Source organism: Taurulus bubalis, assembly GCF_910589615.1.
Source record: "Taurulus bubalis genome assembly, chromosome: 3".
Taxonomy (NCBI): domain Eukaryota; kingdom Metazoa; phylum Chordata; class Actinopteri; order Perciformes; family Cottidae; genus Taurulus; species Taurulus bubalis.
Genome location: NC_136591.1, coordinates 26,074,900 through 26,090,742, shown reverse-complemented (window position 1 = coordinate 26,090,742; position 15,843 = coordinate 26,074,900). Strand labels below are relative to the sequence as shown.

Sequence of the window (15,843 nt, the reverse complement as noted above, 5' to 3'; positions counted from 1 at the left end):
AGATAAAAAGGAGCTGTATACTAAAAAAGCAGTGCAAAAGAAAAGCACCTAACCATCAGGCGTCCAACAAAATATCCAGGAAGATTAACTTTGACCCATGTCGGCCTTTGACCTGTAAACCTCAGATGTCCTGTCAATTAGTATCATCTGCAGGATGTCTTCATACATAGAATTTCTTAAGCATATACAAAAGGTTAAAATGTATGATTTGTGTGTAAAATAAGTCTTTAATAGTCATACTCATTTGTTTTTCATTTTATTAATCACATACATTTACAGTCAACCAACTTGTCGACGCAGCATCGTTCCAAATGTACATAATGTGTGGTTTGTATAACATTTACAACACCGAAACAAATGTGTTTCCTGGTCATCTAAGGACATCCACAAAAAGGTTACACTGAAATGTGCTTGTGTGACACAGTCAAATCATATTTGGTTAATTTGTTTTGTTAATTGTGTTTTGTTAATTCAACAGATTCAGCCAAGATCATTTAAGGTTGCGTGTTGTTAGGAGTTGTTCTCCAAGAATGCCTTGCAGCAGCGTACACACTGTTCGTACACCTTTTCAAAGTCTTCGTCCTTCCCCTATGAGATAGGGTGGGGGGGGTGGGGTGGGAGGAAATCATGTAATTAATTACAAACATACATCTATTTGATTTTATACAATACAGCTACAGACATGCAGGGCTCATTCTGCGAAGTGGTTTGAGAACATAAAACAAAACACATAATAAAATGTTAGTTTCTTACTCAATCAAAAAATTGTGCCAAATCGTTGTTGTGAAGGAAACAAGTTCCCCTTGAGCATAACATTCAAATTTGAAGAAATAAAAGGGAGAAAAATATTGACAAAAGCAGCAATTAGTACTACTGTAAATTCTGGTTTTGACGTTTCAAAGTGCTAAGCTTTTACTGAAATCTTGATAGATTTTTATGGAAAAAACGTCACAACCAAAGTAAACTTTACATGTTGTGCTCACATGCAAATGTTTAGCAGTTATAATGTGTATCCATAGACTGATTATAAGAGGGTGGAGCTAAATCCAACGGAACAGTGAACAAGAAATGATTTCTTACTTCCACGAACTGAAAACACACTGTGAAAGGGTTAAAATTGTAGTCCCAGATTAAACAAAACTGTGGTTGTGACCTGTCAATCCCAAATTAGCCCCGCCCTAAAGCGCGCCTTGCTTTAATGTCTATTTTACTCTAAATGGGACTCTAATTTACCAAACAAACATCATATGTATTGCATTATACTAGCAATTGAGACCATTAACTCATGTTTACTGGAGTTGATATATATATATATATATATATATATATATATATATATATATATATATATATATATATATATATATATATATAGTATATGATATAGTATATCAAGTGAGAATTAGTCATTTCCTCATAGTCTTCTATACAATGAGACTTATTTTTGCCACCAGGAGTCGCCCCCCGATGGCCATTAGAAAGATTGTAAGTTTGAGACACTTCTGTAACTGTTTAATGCCAGGGTCAGTGATTAACAGCAATGGTAGAAGAAGAACTGACAATATCTTAACCGATGTGGAGGTATTGAAGTGACAATCATGATAAGCAATCACATTTTGTTGCATCCAAATAAGACCGCATTCGCAATGCATCTTCTAGAAGCAAAATAAAATTGTATCAAACCATTTACCCAAACATAAATCAACAGAGCACTGCTTGAACGTTCACGTCGTTCTACATTCCTGCTAATTAACAAATCCTTGCATCAAAATAAGACTTCAAACCAGGTTCCTCTTCACTGGAATCCAGTGCATTTTCATTTTGCTGATTCACCCCCGGTGTCTGAGGGAGAGGTACCGAAAGTCCTTTCTCCCCGCTGCTGTCAGGCTGCACAACACACTGAGCTCTCAGTAAACCATGATCACTTGATCACTTTTGGACACTTGATCACTTTACTCACTGTGGACACTTTAATTGTACTCAGCTGGTGCAATATAAATACGTTTAAGTACTTATATATAGATATATATATATATATATATATATATATCTATAGATATATATATATATATATCTATAGATATATATATATCTATAGATATATATATATCTATAGATATATATAGATATATATATATACGGAATAAGAGTGTATATCTATATCTATATATATATATATATATATATATATATATATATATATATATATATATATAGATATAGATATACACTCTTATTCCGTCTGTATATTTAATTGGAAATCGATACTATATTCTTCTTACTGTTTCTACTACTGTTTATTGTTATTTGATTTATAATACTTTTTTACTATGTGTCTCTATTGTTGGAATTGGAAATCAATACTATATTCTTCTTACTGTTTTACTACTGTTTATTGTTATTATTTTATTTATATTACTTTTTTACTATGTGTCTCTATTGTGTGCAAGGCTGCTGTATTCCCGCAATTTCCCCACTGAGGGACTAATAGTATGTCTTATCTTATCTTATTTTGACCGTCTGCTCTACAGTAAATCTTCTACTTTAGACTGCAGATCCAACATTTAAGAAAGTTTATCCACAAACTGCCAATGCAGAGTATTTGTGCAGCAGCGTGACAGCTGCCCAAAAGTGAATCCAAAACATCTTGATCCCTCGCCTGGATGTTTGTTTAAGAAACGCTTGATTTGATATGCAGCAGTTTTTCTAGCATGCATTTCCATAAATGTCGCAGCCCTACAGTCTAGTTCCTTTTTGCCTATTTGCTGTCATTCCATGTGGTTGCTGGTGATGAACAATCCAGCACCAGCCAATACTATTAAGTATCCAAATCGCACTGCCTTTTAAAGAGCTTTCTTAATTCACCCCTTATTTGGGGAAAAAAAACTACCAGTAGACACACTACTATGAATCACGGAACAACAAAAAAATGTTTTTTGAAGACAAACTCAGAAACAAAATGTTTGTCACATCAACTGTGGTCAACCACTACTTCCTCTTTCAAGACTGCTAATTTGTTTTGACAACTGTTTTATTGTTCCAAGACCACAGAGTAAAACATGTTTTATACTAACAGCATATCACCACTATTTAAAACTTTACCAATTTTTTTCCACTCATGCTTGTTTTACTCAAAACCCTCAAGAAGATTAAAAAAAGCAGCCAAGTATCCATGTCCAAATCATTTTGCAGGACTTTCAACTGCAAAGTAAGCATTTGGGAAACAAAAGAGATGAGTGAGAACTGCAGTGTGAAAAGACAAACAAATATTAACTATCTGTCCAAGCAAATCAAATAATAGTTGTGTTAAAATAATTTATTGTAGTGTTTATTGGCTGGAAGGGTTCATGGGCATATTTTATATGGATACAAAATGGCTAATGGCTTTGTTACGGTGATCCATTTATTCCAATCAAGGAACCAAAGAGCTGTCAGTGCTGCTATTTCACTGTTAAAGTTCACCATGTTTTTTTTGGCGCGTCTAATGAAACATGCCTGGACAGGATCCAGAGCTCCCACATGCACCTGAAGACAGACATGTTCGGTCCAAAGCTGAAGTCTCAAACAGGTGCACAGCCATTGAACAGAATATGGCCAGATTCTATGTTTTTTTATATCCGAGAGGCCCTGAAAACCTATTTTCTCAATCAGCATTACTATGAGCAAATGGAACAATGAAAATAACTTCTCAGCCAGATTTAAAATTATTTGTTAATTTACATGTAAAATGAATTAAGAACAAATATTGCCAAACAAATTAAATGTTCAGATGAAGGCTGTAAACAACAAGTAAACAATTAAAGCAAAAATATGGTAGTATATTAGATATGGTATATATTAGAAATATGGTAGTTATCATTTTGGCAGTTAAAGTTAAACTTTATGACTTGCTTTTAATTATCTTATTATGATACTCAACAGAAGAATTTACTTGAATACTTACGTAGTATGGGTCTTTAATGATGCGCTGCTTATTTGGGTCATATGCACCCAGAAGCTCAATCTTTGCTGGGACGTTTTTCACGAGATTTGCTCTTCTGTTCAACTCACTGTGAAGACAAGAGAAAGATTCTAACTCAAAGGAAAAACACTTGAACGTTTTCACTTGAGACCTCTGGTAAGTAATGTTATACCTTTTTTTTGTCTGCCATAGTGGAACATCCATATTATCTTATATGAATAGTTGGAATGTGATGTACTTTCAATAATGGACAGCATATAACAACACCATGAAAATAACATCCATGTGACAGTAAGAGCAAACTTTTTTCACTGGTTTCAGACATACATACATACACACACACACACACGCACACACACACACACACACACATATATACATATACATATAGATATACATACACATATATATGTATATATATATATATATATATATATATATATATATATATATATATATATATATATATATATATAGATATATATATATATATATATATATAGATATATATATATATATATATATATCTATATATATATATCTATATATATATATATATATTATTGTGTTTATAAATATACATATTTATATAAACAGATACACATAATTTGATATATATTGTGTTTGTTTATGTAACACCTGTCCCATGTAGCTATATAGCATTATATGAATATGCTAGGTGTAGTAGTACTATGGGCGGGGTCCCAGGTACAGTTTTAAAAGTAATGGTGCTATGACCTGTTTTTATAAATTAATATAATGGTTCCTACAACCGTTGATCTCTTATTCTAAAAACTGAATCAACTGGCAGTGCCTCCAATAGAATCTACGTAGTCTAACAAAAGGTCTGTGCCTCTTATTTAGTCCTTATATCTTGTGTTGTAATTGTATTTTACCCTTTCTTAAACAGTTCTTTAACTTTGACACACCCAATATACATTAACTGCCTTGAAACACAGTCTGGTATTCATTGGGCGTATGCAACAAACTAAATGACTAAATCCCTTATTAAAGACAATATCAATAGAGATACTACGCAATATCAACAAACCCCAAAATATTTATGAATCCCTCTTTGGAATTTCAAGTCTTTTGCACGTTTTCATTAGTTACCTCTACTTAGGCTCTAATATAACTGAATAGCATCTTTAACGTTTTAATGTGAACATCAAGATACGGTAAACCCACACACACTCAAAATAACAGATACAGAAATACAGATACACATATTCCACCAAGTCTGGAAAGATCCACAGATCCACATATTCACCAAGTCTACCTACGGGTACAAATAAAGTAACCTAACCTATATAATTGTAATATATATATATATTTTTATATATATATATATATATATATATATATATATATATATATATATATATATATATATATATATATAGATACACATATAATTGCAAACAATTCGGTCAAAAGTATTAAGACGCTGTAGTTCAAAGTAAGAATTAAATTAAAATCGTAAGTTATAAATAACCTTTCCCTCAGTCAAACTGATGTAACGTTACCGTGAATAAATATTAAACTAATAAAGATTGTAGATAGATCCTCAAAACCAATGTATATCTTATGTTTAACCACTACGGAGAAAGCGGACCCAGCGGATCATTTAAAAAAGCCCAGCCCAGATCAGGCTGCTCTCGGCGGGCAGCAGAGCGCTGACCGCCCGGTGCTGGCGGGGCTCACCGGTCCCGCGAGCAGGACCTCAAACCGTCGGTGTATCTTTTTAAGTAGTCTGATTCTTGACAAACCGACCACAGATTTGATGCTTAAACAACTTGTCATATAATGACAAATAAAAGTTAAACTGTCGCGGTGCCACCGGAAGTGCCTCTACGAGGTGCCGGTGCCACGATTTGAGCTTGCCCTTTCTCCCATGTGATTAACTTCCTTCCAAAGCACTGACAAACAATGGTATAAGCTGTATTATGGCAACATTTTAAGAATAGAGAAAATGAACACAATACCTTAACCTTCTAAAAACTAAAGTAATAATATTAAAAACTAAAGACGGTTAAACAATTAATTATCACTTTCAAGGTGACAATAATGAGATGGGCTTTGTAAGAAGGAAAACTCAACATGGACAGAGTGCCTTTTGTCTAAGACAGGGTCTCATTTTCTCAGTCTGGTCAGCTTAACATTTGTGGAGGAAAAATAACATGATGTGGGAGAGAAAGGGGAAAAACTGCCCAAAGAGCAAAGACGAGGCATCCAAAGAACTCAGTAAGCTGCTTACAGATCAGATCTGCCATAGGCATGTGATCTCAAAATGATCCCTAACCGTTCAAAGTATCAAAAAATATCCCTCCCCCTGACCTTTGGAAAGAGCTTAAGAAAGGATATTGCTCATTAAAAGGGAGGTATTCACCTACAAGTTAGTTATACTTAATGTTACCACCATGTTGATGTGCATGTGAAGGAGTAGCACAGATTCCTACCAAGACAGAAGGACAACCTAGTGTGACCCCTTTCAAGGCAAATGTTTTCTTGATCCCAGTCAGCCTTTGGTGAGTCAAGACACTTAATACTGACACCACTGCTTTCAGCAGCTGGGACACCTGTGAGCTACATTCACAGATATGATCAGCAGTGCTGCTGTGGGCTCAATTAATTGTACCTCAAATTGCTCTCATCCATGCAGAGAATGTACTCGAAGCTCATGAAATCGTCATTGGTCACCTAGAAGGAGAAATGCAGGGGAAAAAAACAAATGTTACTTCTGGCTTTGTGTGGGGACACAACACAGTACAGCAGAGCCTCTCTGTGGTCCTTCAGAGAAGGTTCAAAGTATGCAGTAAAAACAATTTCTTAAACTACAATAAAGACAGTCTTTCATAATCCATAAAATCTCTCTTTTGGATAATATTCATGATCAACATTTTTCCAAGGATAAAAAATGTATTCACATTATGTAATTATCACGCAACACAGAAGTTTTAATTGTTAGCGGCGGAGTCCGCCATTCCCGGCTGTAATGTGGTAAACCTCTAACACCGTTTGAAGCATGAAATTAGATAATTGTTACCGGACTTATTTGTTAAAGAACTTGAGTGTAATGCTGCACTGTAAACCAATGCAACAGGTTTCTTTGGTTGTATTTCTAACAAAAAACCTACTCAATGAGTTTTTGTTGAATCATTAAACCACACCTGCTGTTGCAAATCAACCAGGGCTGAAATCTTCAGGACAACAACTTTGTGGAGAGGAGTTAAGAAAGGTGTTCACTGTTCTCTGAATATTTAAATGGACGAAGAAAAGCAGACAGCACCCTGAATAGTTTTGGGTTTTGAGACTCAGTTGATACAAATGCCAAGATCGAAGTGAGGGTAGCAGGAGACGAATGAAAGAAGAGAGGAACAAAAGACATGAATAAATCTCCTGTAACGCTCCAGATATTGATATACAGACATATGTAACCACAGAAACAGCTGTGGACATCCATGTAACAACACTGGAGTGAAAAGTAGTATAGTGTGTTGACATATTCATATCTATGTAAAGTAGCTGGCTGGAGCCATAACGGTTTGATCACTTGGTGGTGAAAATGGCAGCTGCTATTGATCTCTCTGCTCATGTCTACCTTGCACTCTTACTGAAACATTTTTTTTTCAAGCTGTGAGTCTGAACATAGCAAGTTCAGTGAGTTCAAGAGAAGCTAAAACTCTGCTAAGAGGTTATGATAGATGATATTTTAAAATTGATGTGAAAATTATCCATTTCAGGGTCCTCCTGGCATTGTGCATGCCATGGCTCACTGGGACTCTGAATACAACAGAGCCATTGTTAATGATATCAGTAACACTTGTGCTTTTACTACTATGACACATCAAAATATTTGCTGTGAAAAAAGCCTATGTCCTTAAATCTTTAGGCCAGAAGAGTTATATAATCTCTCCAGCGCGGGTCTACCCCGGGGCCTCTAACCAGTTGGACATGCCCGGAAATCCGGCCCCTTTCAATGCAAAGGAGTGGCTTTAACCTGTTCTCCATCAGAATGTCTGAGCTCCTCCTCCTATCTCTAAAACTGAGACACGTCACCCTACGAGTGAAACTCATTTTGGTCGCTTGTATCCACAATCTCATTGTTTTGGTTAATACACAAAGCTCATGACCACAGGTGAGAGTCAGAACTTAGATGGTTTGGGAAATCTAGAGCGTTGCCTTTGTTGTCCAAAGGCAAAACTCGTTCTCACGCTCCATTTTACCCTCACTCATGATCAAGATCTCGAGATTGAACTACCTCATTTGGGACAGTACCGCACACGATCCACCGATTTCCTTTAGAGAGGCATGGCTTCATACTTTGAGGTACTGACTCTCATTCTGACAGCTTCACACTTGTCAGCAAACATAGCCACATCGTCTGCAAAGAGCAGAGGCGCAATGCTGAAGTCACCATACCCGACACTCTTTCCCCCCCCCCCGAGCAGCGCCTTGAGATCCCGTCCATGAATATCACAAACGGATCACCCACTGAAAACAACCCCGACAGGACTTCCTAGGGGACATGGACGTAAGCCTTCTCCAATTGCACAAAACAAATGTAAACTGGATGAGCAAACCCAAATGACACCAATGACACCCCCAGGACGAAATCTGCATTGGTCATCCTGGATCTGGAGGTTCAACAACTAGTCGGAGATACCTTTCCCGCACACAGGAATATACTTTCCTAGATTGTGTCTGTATTGTGTCATAGTTTAGAATATTGGCAACTCAATAATAACACACTGATGAGTATGACTAAATTTCAGCTCTATAAAAGCCGTTTTGCTTTTTCTAAATGAACATCTTTGTTCGTGTTGTTTCTATAGCATCTGCCAGTCGGCTTGAAAACTGGCAGGGGTACAAATTCAGCATAGTTCACACAGCACAGCAATGGGGAATAAGAGGAAAACAGTAGGAGCAAAAGTTAGTGATAGAAATGAAAGGGGTGATAAAGGAAAAGAGAAAAAGCTTGTCAAAGCACATTGTGAGGATTTGGCTGGGTTTAAGCCAAGGGTCGAGCCTCCCCATCCCTGCTTTGAGGAGATTAGACGTGGGTCTGACCAAATGGTTTGCAGAGAGACAAACCAACGAGACGGAAGATCTCAAGCATCACGGTGAAACCCCCGAGTTCTCTCATAGAAACATAAAAAGAGTGTTTTAAGAACACAGGATAAGCCCAAAGGCCTTACATGGACAAACATCTTGGTGTAATTTCAGACCCATTTCAGGATTTTGACAATATACAACAATAGCTAGATTGTCTTCATCAATAATTCATACACACGGGTGCCATCGTTTTACAGAGCAGTATAGAGACAGACCTGGCCAATGGGTTCAATTTCACAATGAAACACACATTACGCTTGGGTGGTTTCTATTTTTTTATACTGTTATACCTTCCTGACATTTCCCTGACTAGTGGCTGACCACTTTGTTGCTAAAATGAGAACAGCTGGTCCACTATAAATGTCAGCCCACCTTAAGTGAGCCTGAACCAAAGCTAACTTTCTTTACGCTATAACATTAATGCTAACTTCATATTCACCAGTACGTGTCTTTTGACGTTACGCACACAGTGGGTACCTACGATACCGACACATCGGTAGGCTGAACGGAGATGATATGTGGGTGTTAGTAGCAGACTGGCAGTTGAATAAAAATCCTATGGCTATAAACTGCTTTTGTAGAGAATAAGAATTCCAAAATACTCTGAACAGTAGTAGTAACGTAGCAGCGTAACGTAGCAGCGTAACGTAGCAGCGTAACGTAGCAGCGTAACGTAGCAGCGTAACCAGTGTTGGGGTAGTTACTCAGAAAAAGTAACTAGTTACACGTTGCTAGTTACTTCTGAAAATTGGAACTAGATTACTTTACTAGTTACTGCATTTGAAAAGTAACTTCACTACTAGTTACTTTACTTTCCATTGTTTTAAGCAAATGTCCAAATTAACTGCAAAGATACATTTTCAATAATAATTTATTATTATTAATTAATATAATTTCCAAAAATAATAATCACGCGAGTCACACGACACTTCCTGCATGAACAATCTACCGTACACGTACACAAGCCGCTACTACCTTCGGTCAGAGTCCCCGTTAGCTCCCCGCTGTAGCCAGCTGGGGCTCATGCTAGCGCTCCGTCACTTCCCCGCTAACTTCCGCTAGCTCCCCGAAAACCACCGAAGATAGCGGGACCAGGCTCGACACCCGACTTGGGCAGAGGGGTCGCGGGCAGTAGCAGCAGCAGCGCTAGCTAGCAGCTTGTTGCTATTGTTCATGCAGGAAGTGTCGTGTGACTCACGCGACCTAAAAGAGAACTTTTCGGACTGGTAAAAAATGGCTTGGGTAACGCAGGAAAGCGCGTTACTGAGGTCTAGTAAAGTAGTGTAGTTATTTTGAGTGTAATGCGTTTACTTTAACTTTACTTTGTTACCTATAATAGTAATATCGTAGCATAGCACGTAACGTAGTAGCACGTAACGTAGTGGCGCAACGTAGTGGCGCAACGTAGTAGTGGCGTAACGTAGTAGTAGCGTAACGTAGTAGTAGCGTAGCGTAGTAGCGTAGCGTAGTAGCGTAGCGTAGTGGCGGAACGTAGTGGCGGAACGTAGCGGCGGAACGTAGCGGCGGAACGTAGAGGCGGAACGTAGTAGCGGAACAAAATTCAGAAAGCCTGTAAAATGATAAACTGCTATTTTGAATTGAGGAATTATTGATTACCATGGACTCTATTACTCCATATAGACATGTTAACTCTCGTAGTGATGAAGTATTCAATACTAGCAAAAATACACATAAATACAAACTTCCATAAGTTCCTTGCCCCCTTTCTTCCCTGACTTCCCTGAAGAAGAATCTTTCAGTAAAACTTTGAAGGGGTGTTGCTTTGTCACTCGATTAGCTGCACTTATTTGTAGACAAAGTTTAAACCTGTGTTGTCTGGAACAAGTCACTTGTGTCCTGAAATGTTGAAAATACAGTTTGGAAGGATCCCACGGGACAGACCACAAGTTCAAAGCACCGCCACTTAATTCAGTACATACAGCTGTCTCCTGTAGATTTTCCCAAACTATTACAAGGGGGTCACTGTATCGGAGGTTTAAGCTAAACCAACCTGAACATTGTTTAGTGAACCATAACTCTGTTTAAAAAGCCATTTCTACTGTTCTAATAATTTCAATATGAGATAAAAATGCATATCTTTCCATATGAAATATGGCTATGTCATATTCCATGACATAGCGATATTTCATATAAATGTAATATTGTATAAGTACATTGAAAATGTGACACATCTGTATCAAATCCTTTAAAAAGCCAAATGGAAGGCGATATCATCTGATTAGTAACAGAGGCAAATAACTGTCAACCAAGTAATCATTTACACATCCACGGAACTGGCCACCATGCACAGCCTTATGCAACCTGCAAGGCGGGCTCCCAACAAAGCTTTGTTTTAAGGGGTTCGCAAAGACAAACAAGCAAACTGAACAGGTATCATTATTACACAGACTTGTGGTATTTGGCATTCCTCTTAAACTGCAATATTGACTGGCCCTTACATCCAGTTCAGCTAAAGATGAACCTGTGCTTGTTTTGACAGAGCAATCGTGTGGCGCTAAGTATGCAGCTGTAGTTTAAACAAACAGAAAGTAGCAATTTATTTGAACCTGTATTAAACTGGAAAAAGCTACAGTATGCCAAGTGCTATATTAATAGCACTTGGGTGTCTAGTAGGCATCATCTTACAACTATCCTACTCTTACACACAAACATGAATGAGGTGAGAGGAGCCACGGGATGTCTGGTTGTACCTGTCGGGCCCTATGGCTCGTCTCAATGCCATGCTTCTTGAGGCAGGCCAAACCGCGGTCATCCGGTGAGCTGCCTAAATTCCAGTCAGATGTGGCACCACTGTCTATGACCCACTGCAACAACAGAGAACAAAAAAGGGGGCGCTAACTACTGCTAAGAGAGATGTAGAAGTGGGTGGTCGTACCTTCCTGGCCACATGCTGCATCGGCACACCATGACTCTTCATGCAGGCTTGACCGCGGTGGTCTGGAGAGTTTCCTATCTCATAGTTGGAGGTGGCAGCACTGTCTATCCTCCACTAGACAGAGTAGAGCATGGAGAACAATAACACAGCAAAAATGATTCATACCCTCAGGTATAGCCAAGGGGTGGGGTCGTACATATTTGCACAAGGATGTTGTACTCTTGAGGGCAGGATTAGAAGTGAGATTTAACAGAGTTAAGGACAAAGGTTCTGAAACATATTCTGCCCTCATTCAGAATCTATTCATAGTAGTTTATATTGCACTGTATTTACCATTTCACCCCCAGTGTCATATCACAAAAGAGTACTTAATATATACATATTGCCATATAGTTGATAACCAGTATGAAAACATTTCATTTATTGTGTGATTATGACCCAAATAAATCCCTCAATCAACTATTTAATTAATCTGCCAAAATAACTATTAGTTCCACACATGTCAGTTAAAGGGATAGTTGGGGTGTTTTGCAGTGGGGTTCAGTGTATTAGTTAATTTGCTGCTGCCCCTGTCCACAGCAATATATTGCTGGTACTCCTGTCCGTTTCTCCAAACTGGAGGTAATACTCTCATACAATCTATACATCAAAACACTTTTATGACAATAATCAGTGCAAGCATGCTTTAAAAAATGGTCAGTAGCAATGTGCAGTACTTGTCCTTTCAAAAAAAGTTAGCTTGAGACTTTGTTTCTGGGGCTATTTGACAACTGTGCTCAGTGACATACTCCCAGTCCCAGGGAAACAATATTAAAAAGCTCTCTTTGTAAATATATCAGGCAAAAATTGTCAGAAGACCTATATTATAAATGTTGTTGTGTATGATGTAATTATGAATGAATGATCACATTACCTTATCAACAACACCAGAGTCTGTTGCCATCTTCCTGAAGACTGCTTCAGCTATTGGGGATCTGCAAATATTCCCTGTCAAAACCAACAAATGCTGTGTTTTTTTTTAAGTTTTATCAAAAACGGTAACACTTGAGTCATTTACAAGAGTAACACACACACACACACACACACACACACACACACACACACACACACACACACACACACACACACAGGCAATACACTGTATACACAATATTGTATATGTTTTGTTTCTATATAGCTCCACAGCTAACGTATACAGTACATCTGACAATTAAATATCTTGATAGTGCAAAAGAGATTACAAAATCTGTTCCCAAATGTAGATTCACTGGTAGAAAAGGGGCCACTGTCTCAAAAATCACAATAGCATAATGTTAAACTGAACACAAAAATGAGAAACAATGGCCACAATGCAAAACTATGCAACCGTAATTTGCTGCATGCTGTTTTTACGGCACGCCCAAATTGCAGATGACCCACGAGATGAAATATTACATTCCAAAGATGTTTTGGGGTTTACATGGGGTGTTTTGCTCCCTATATGCCTGCTGGACGCGTCAGTTACATCTGACGATGCATCTCCCGTTTGCGGAAATAAGACGCGAGGAGAGAGGAGTTGAGGAGAGTAATCGAGGAAGTACAAATAAAGGAGAAAGGCCCCAAGTAAAGTTACTCAGCGTTTAGGCGAATCACACTAAGATGTTGTATCACAGCTGGCTTTAACAACTGTATATAAATGCGAAAGGTTACCTGGCTTTTGTGAAAAGTGTATTTGAAAGTTCACAGCAGCGACTTAGCTAGCGGGTTACTGTTCCTATATGATGCTTGTTTAATACTGTCACACTCTATGAGGATCACATGAGCTTATTGGGGGTAAAATCACGTATTATGTCTCTTACCCAAGCAAATGAACAAAACCGACTTCTTTCCAGTGGCCGCCATGTTGTTTATACGGTCTTGTATGACGTCGCAGGTGGAGGCCACTCGTGCCTGAACAAAAACATTAAACACCTTTAAAAATGTATGTGGAATTTATAGATATTGTGAAAATGCATTCAATATGATTAATATATATAAATATACATTACGATGCATGTATGCAACTATACTATCAACATTTACCTTTTATTTGTAATAATTAAATGCATTTAACTGATGATATATTTAGACTGCAGGTTCATTCTTGTTTCAATGAATTGTCCTCAATAATCCATGGCATGTTTTTAAAAAAAAATCATTAAGTATACAGTATAAAGTATAACTTAAAAAGCTTATTTACCATTTGTATGGTTTTGACAGGAAAGCACACTTTTGGGATGTTTAGAAACATGTGAATTTGGTTCACAATCCCAGCTTTGAAGTGCAAATAATACAGTTTTGAGTTAATCACCTCATAAAATAAATTGGTTTCAGAACCCTTTTTAATCTAGCTTTATTAATCAAGCTACATTAAAGGACGTAGATGTAATGACTAAATTCATACTTCAATATTTTGATTAATGCTTTGAGTCATGAAAGGCCTACACAGGTCATGAGAAAATCCTTGACTTAGACAATCATCACAACAGATCACAGGGTGTTGTACAACGTTCTCTCTGTAGTTTCGCCTCACATTTCGAAAAATCCCAGTTACCAACTCAAAAAAACAAAAAACATAGATGATGTGTGAGGTTTATGTCGGTTTAACCCACAGAGTCAGCCCTTTCAGTGGACGGAGATTGACACTCTGCTTAAGTGTATACTGTCATCAGCATGGACTGGCAACAAGTGCACAGACTTAAAGTAATTCAATGCTTCAGTGTCCCTATAACTATAATTTATTTATAATATAATTTATTATTTATAAATACTGCAACACTTATCTTCCAAGGAAACATTTAAAGATACTGGTTGGTTACCCAGATAGCAGTCGACTCCGGGGCGGATCCGCCTTCAGGTCGGCAGATCCGCCCTGCTGTCAGACTCAGTTTGGCCATGTGCACCGGATACGCCCCGCCTCCGGATCGCGCACCTTCAGACCGCGGATTAACTGCGGACAACAGGCGGATGCCGCCTCTCACTGAAGTACAAGCAAAATAGCTGCTGGTGTATTTATAGTGCACAAGTCTGTGTAATAAATATACATATAATTTATAAGCAAACAAACTATTTTATTTTTATTTAAATATATATTCATAAAAGGAGAAAGAATAGATGACAACTCAAACAACCAATCATGAAGTGTCTACGCCCTACTTCCAACTGATGTTCACGTCTCATTTCACACCTGTCTTTTCTAATCTGACGCCAGCTGCACCACACGTTTTTATAACTGTGACAAGACTATGTTTGTGCCCAGTCTTCCAGACTCGGATGACACTCGAAGGACACACAGGTTCCTTATAGTAGTCAGGTCGGAGACATGGTGCCAGTACAAATGAACAGTCTTTATTTTAAATCACGGTGTGTTCACTGATGCCAGTTTAAATACACTAGTCTAATAAAATACACTTTACTAACACAATATCCTATACTAATACAATGCACTAATAACAGACAATACACCAATATAATATATTAATACAATATACCAATAAAAGAGCCGTTACTATTAAAAAAAAGGGGTGTAGGGCTGGGACTGACCAAGGGATAGGGAACTGCACTGGTGAGGGTCCCGAAATGAAAAGAAAGCACCCCGATCACACGTGTCCGCTCACATCACTAACACACACACACACAGCCACACGTGAGGGTCTTGGACCAGGGGTACCCTAAACCACACAACACACGTAGGGGGACCCCAACACCCGGAAGCACCACTCCCACCACCTCAGTCCCGCCGCACCTACAAACACACAGAAAAACAATTAATCCCAGGCTCCGGTTCTCCCAACAAAGGAAACTCAACCAAAAGACAATTAAGAAACAAAAGACAAGTAAGAAACAAAAGGCA

At 37.9% G+C, this 15,843-nt stretch overlaps 1 protein-coding gene across 2 annotated transcripts; it reads right to left on the bottom strand.

Annotated features, from left to right (window-relative positions):
- Positions 1–252: 252 nt before the first annotated feature.
- Positions 253–13,882, bottom strand: acp1 (acid phosphatase 1). 2 transcript variants are annotated; one of them, XM_079214744.1, is made up of 6 exons: positions 13,811–13,882; positions 12,886–12,959; positions 11,973–12,086; positions 6,600–6,661; positions 3,944–4,049; positions 253–588 (listed from the first exon to the last, which is right to left on the bottom strand). In XM_079214744.1, the coding sequence occupies exons 1-6, from the start codon at positions 13,851–13,853 to the stop codon at positions 511–513; spliced, it is 477 nt and encodes a 158-aa protein (XP_079070870.1). In that variant the 5' UTR covers positions 13,854–13,882; the 3' UTR covers positions 253–510. The 2 variants fall into 2 exon arrangements, with proteins under 2 accessions (XP_079070870.1, XP_079070869.1); XM_079214743.1 differs by lacking the exon at positions 11,973–12,086 and adding an exon at positions 11,788–11,901 and having other exon boundaries at positions 13,811–13,855.
- Between the last annotated feature and the right edge of the window lie 1,961 nt (positions 13,883–15,843).

What these genes read in the sequence shown, in the direction of transcription:
- acp1 (XM_079214744.1), bottom strand. Translation starts at nt 13,853, where the DNA reads ATGGCGGCCACTGGAAAGAAGTCGGTTTTGTTCATTTGCTTGG. An exon ending in GGTTTTGTTCATTTGCTTGG is followed by an intron (nt 12,960 to 13,810) that starts GTAAGAGACATA and finishes TGGTTTTGACAG; the next exon opens with GGAATATTTGCAGATCCCCA. An exon ending in ATGGATGAGAGCAATTTGAG is followed by an intron (nt 4,050 to 6,599) that starts GTACAATTAATT and finishes TTGTCTTCACAG; the next exon opens with TGAGTTGAACAGAAGAGCAA.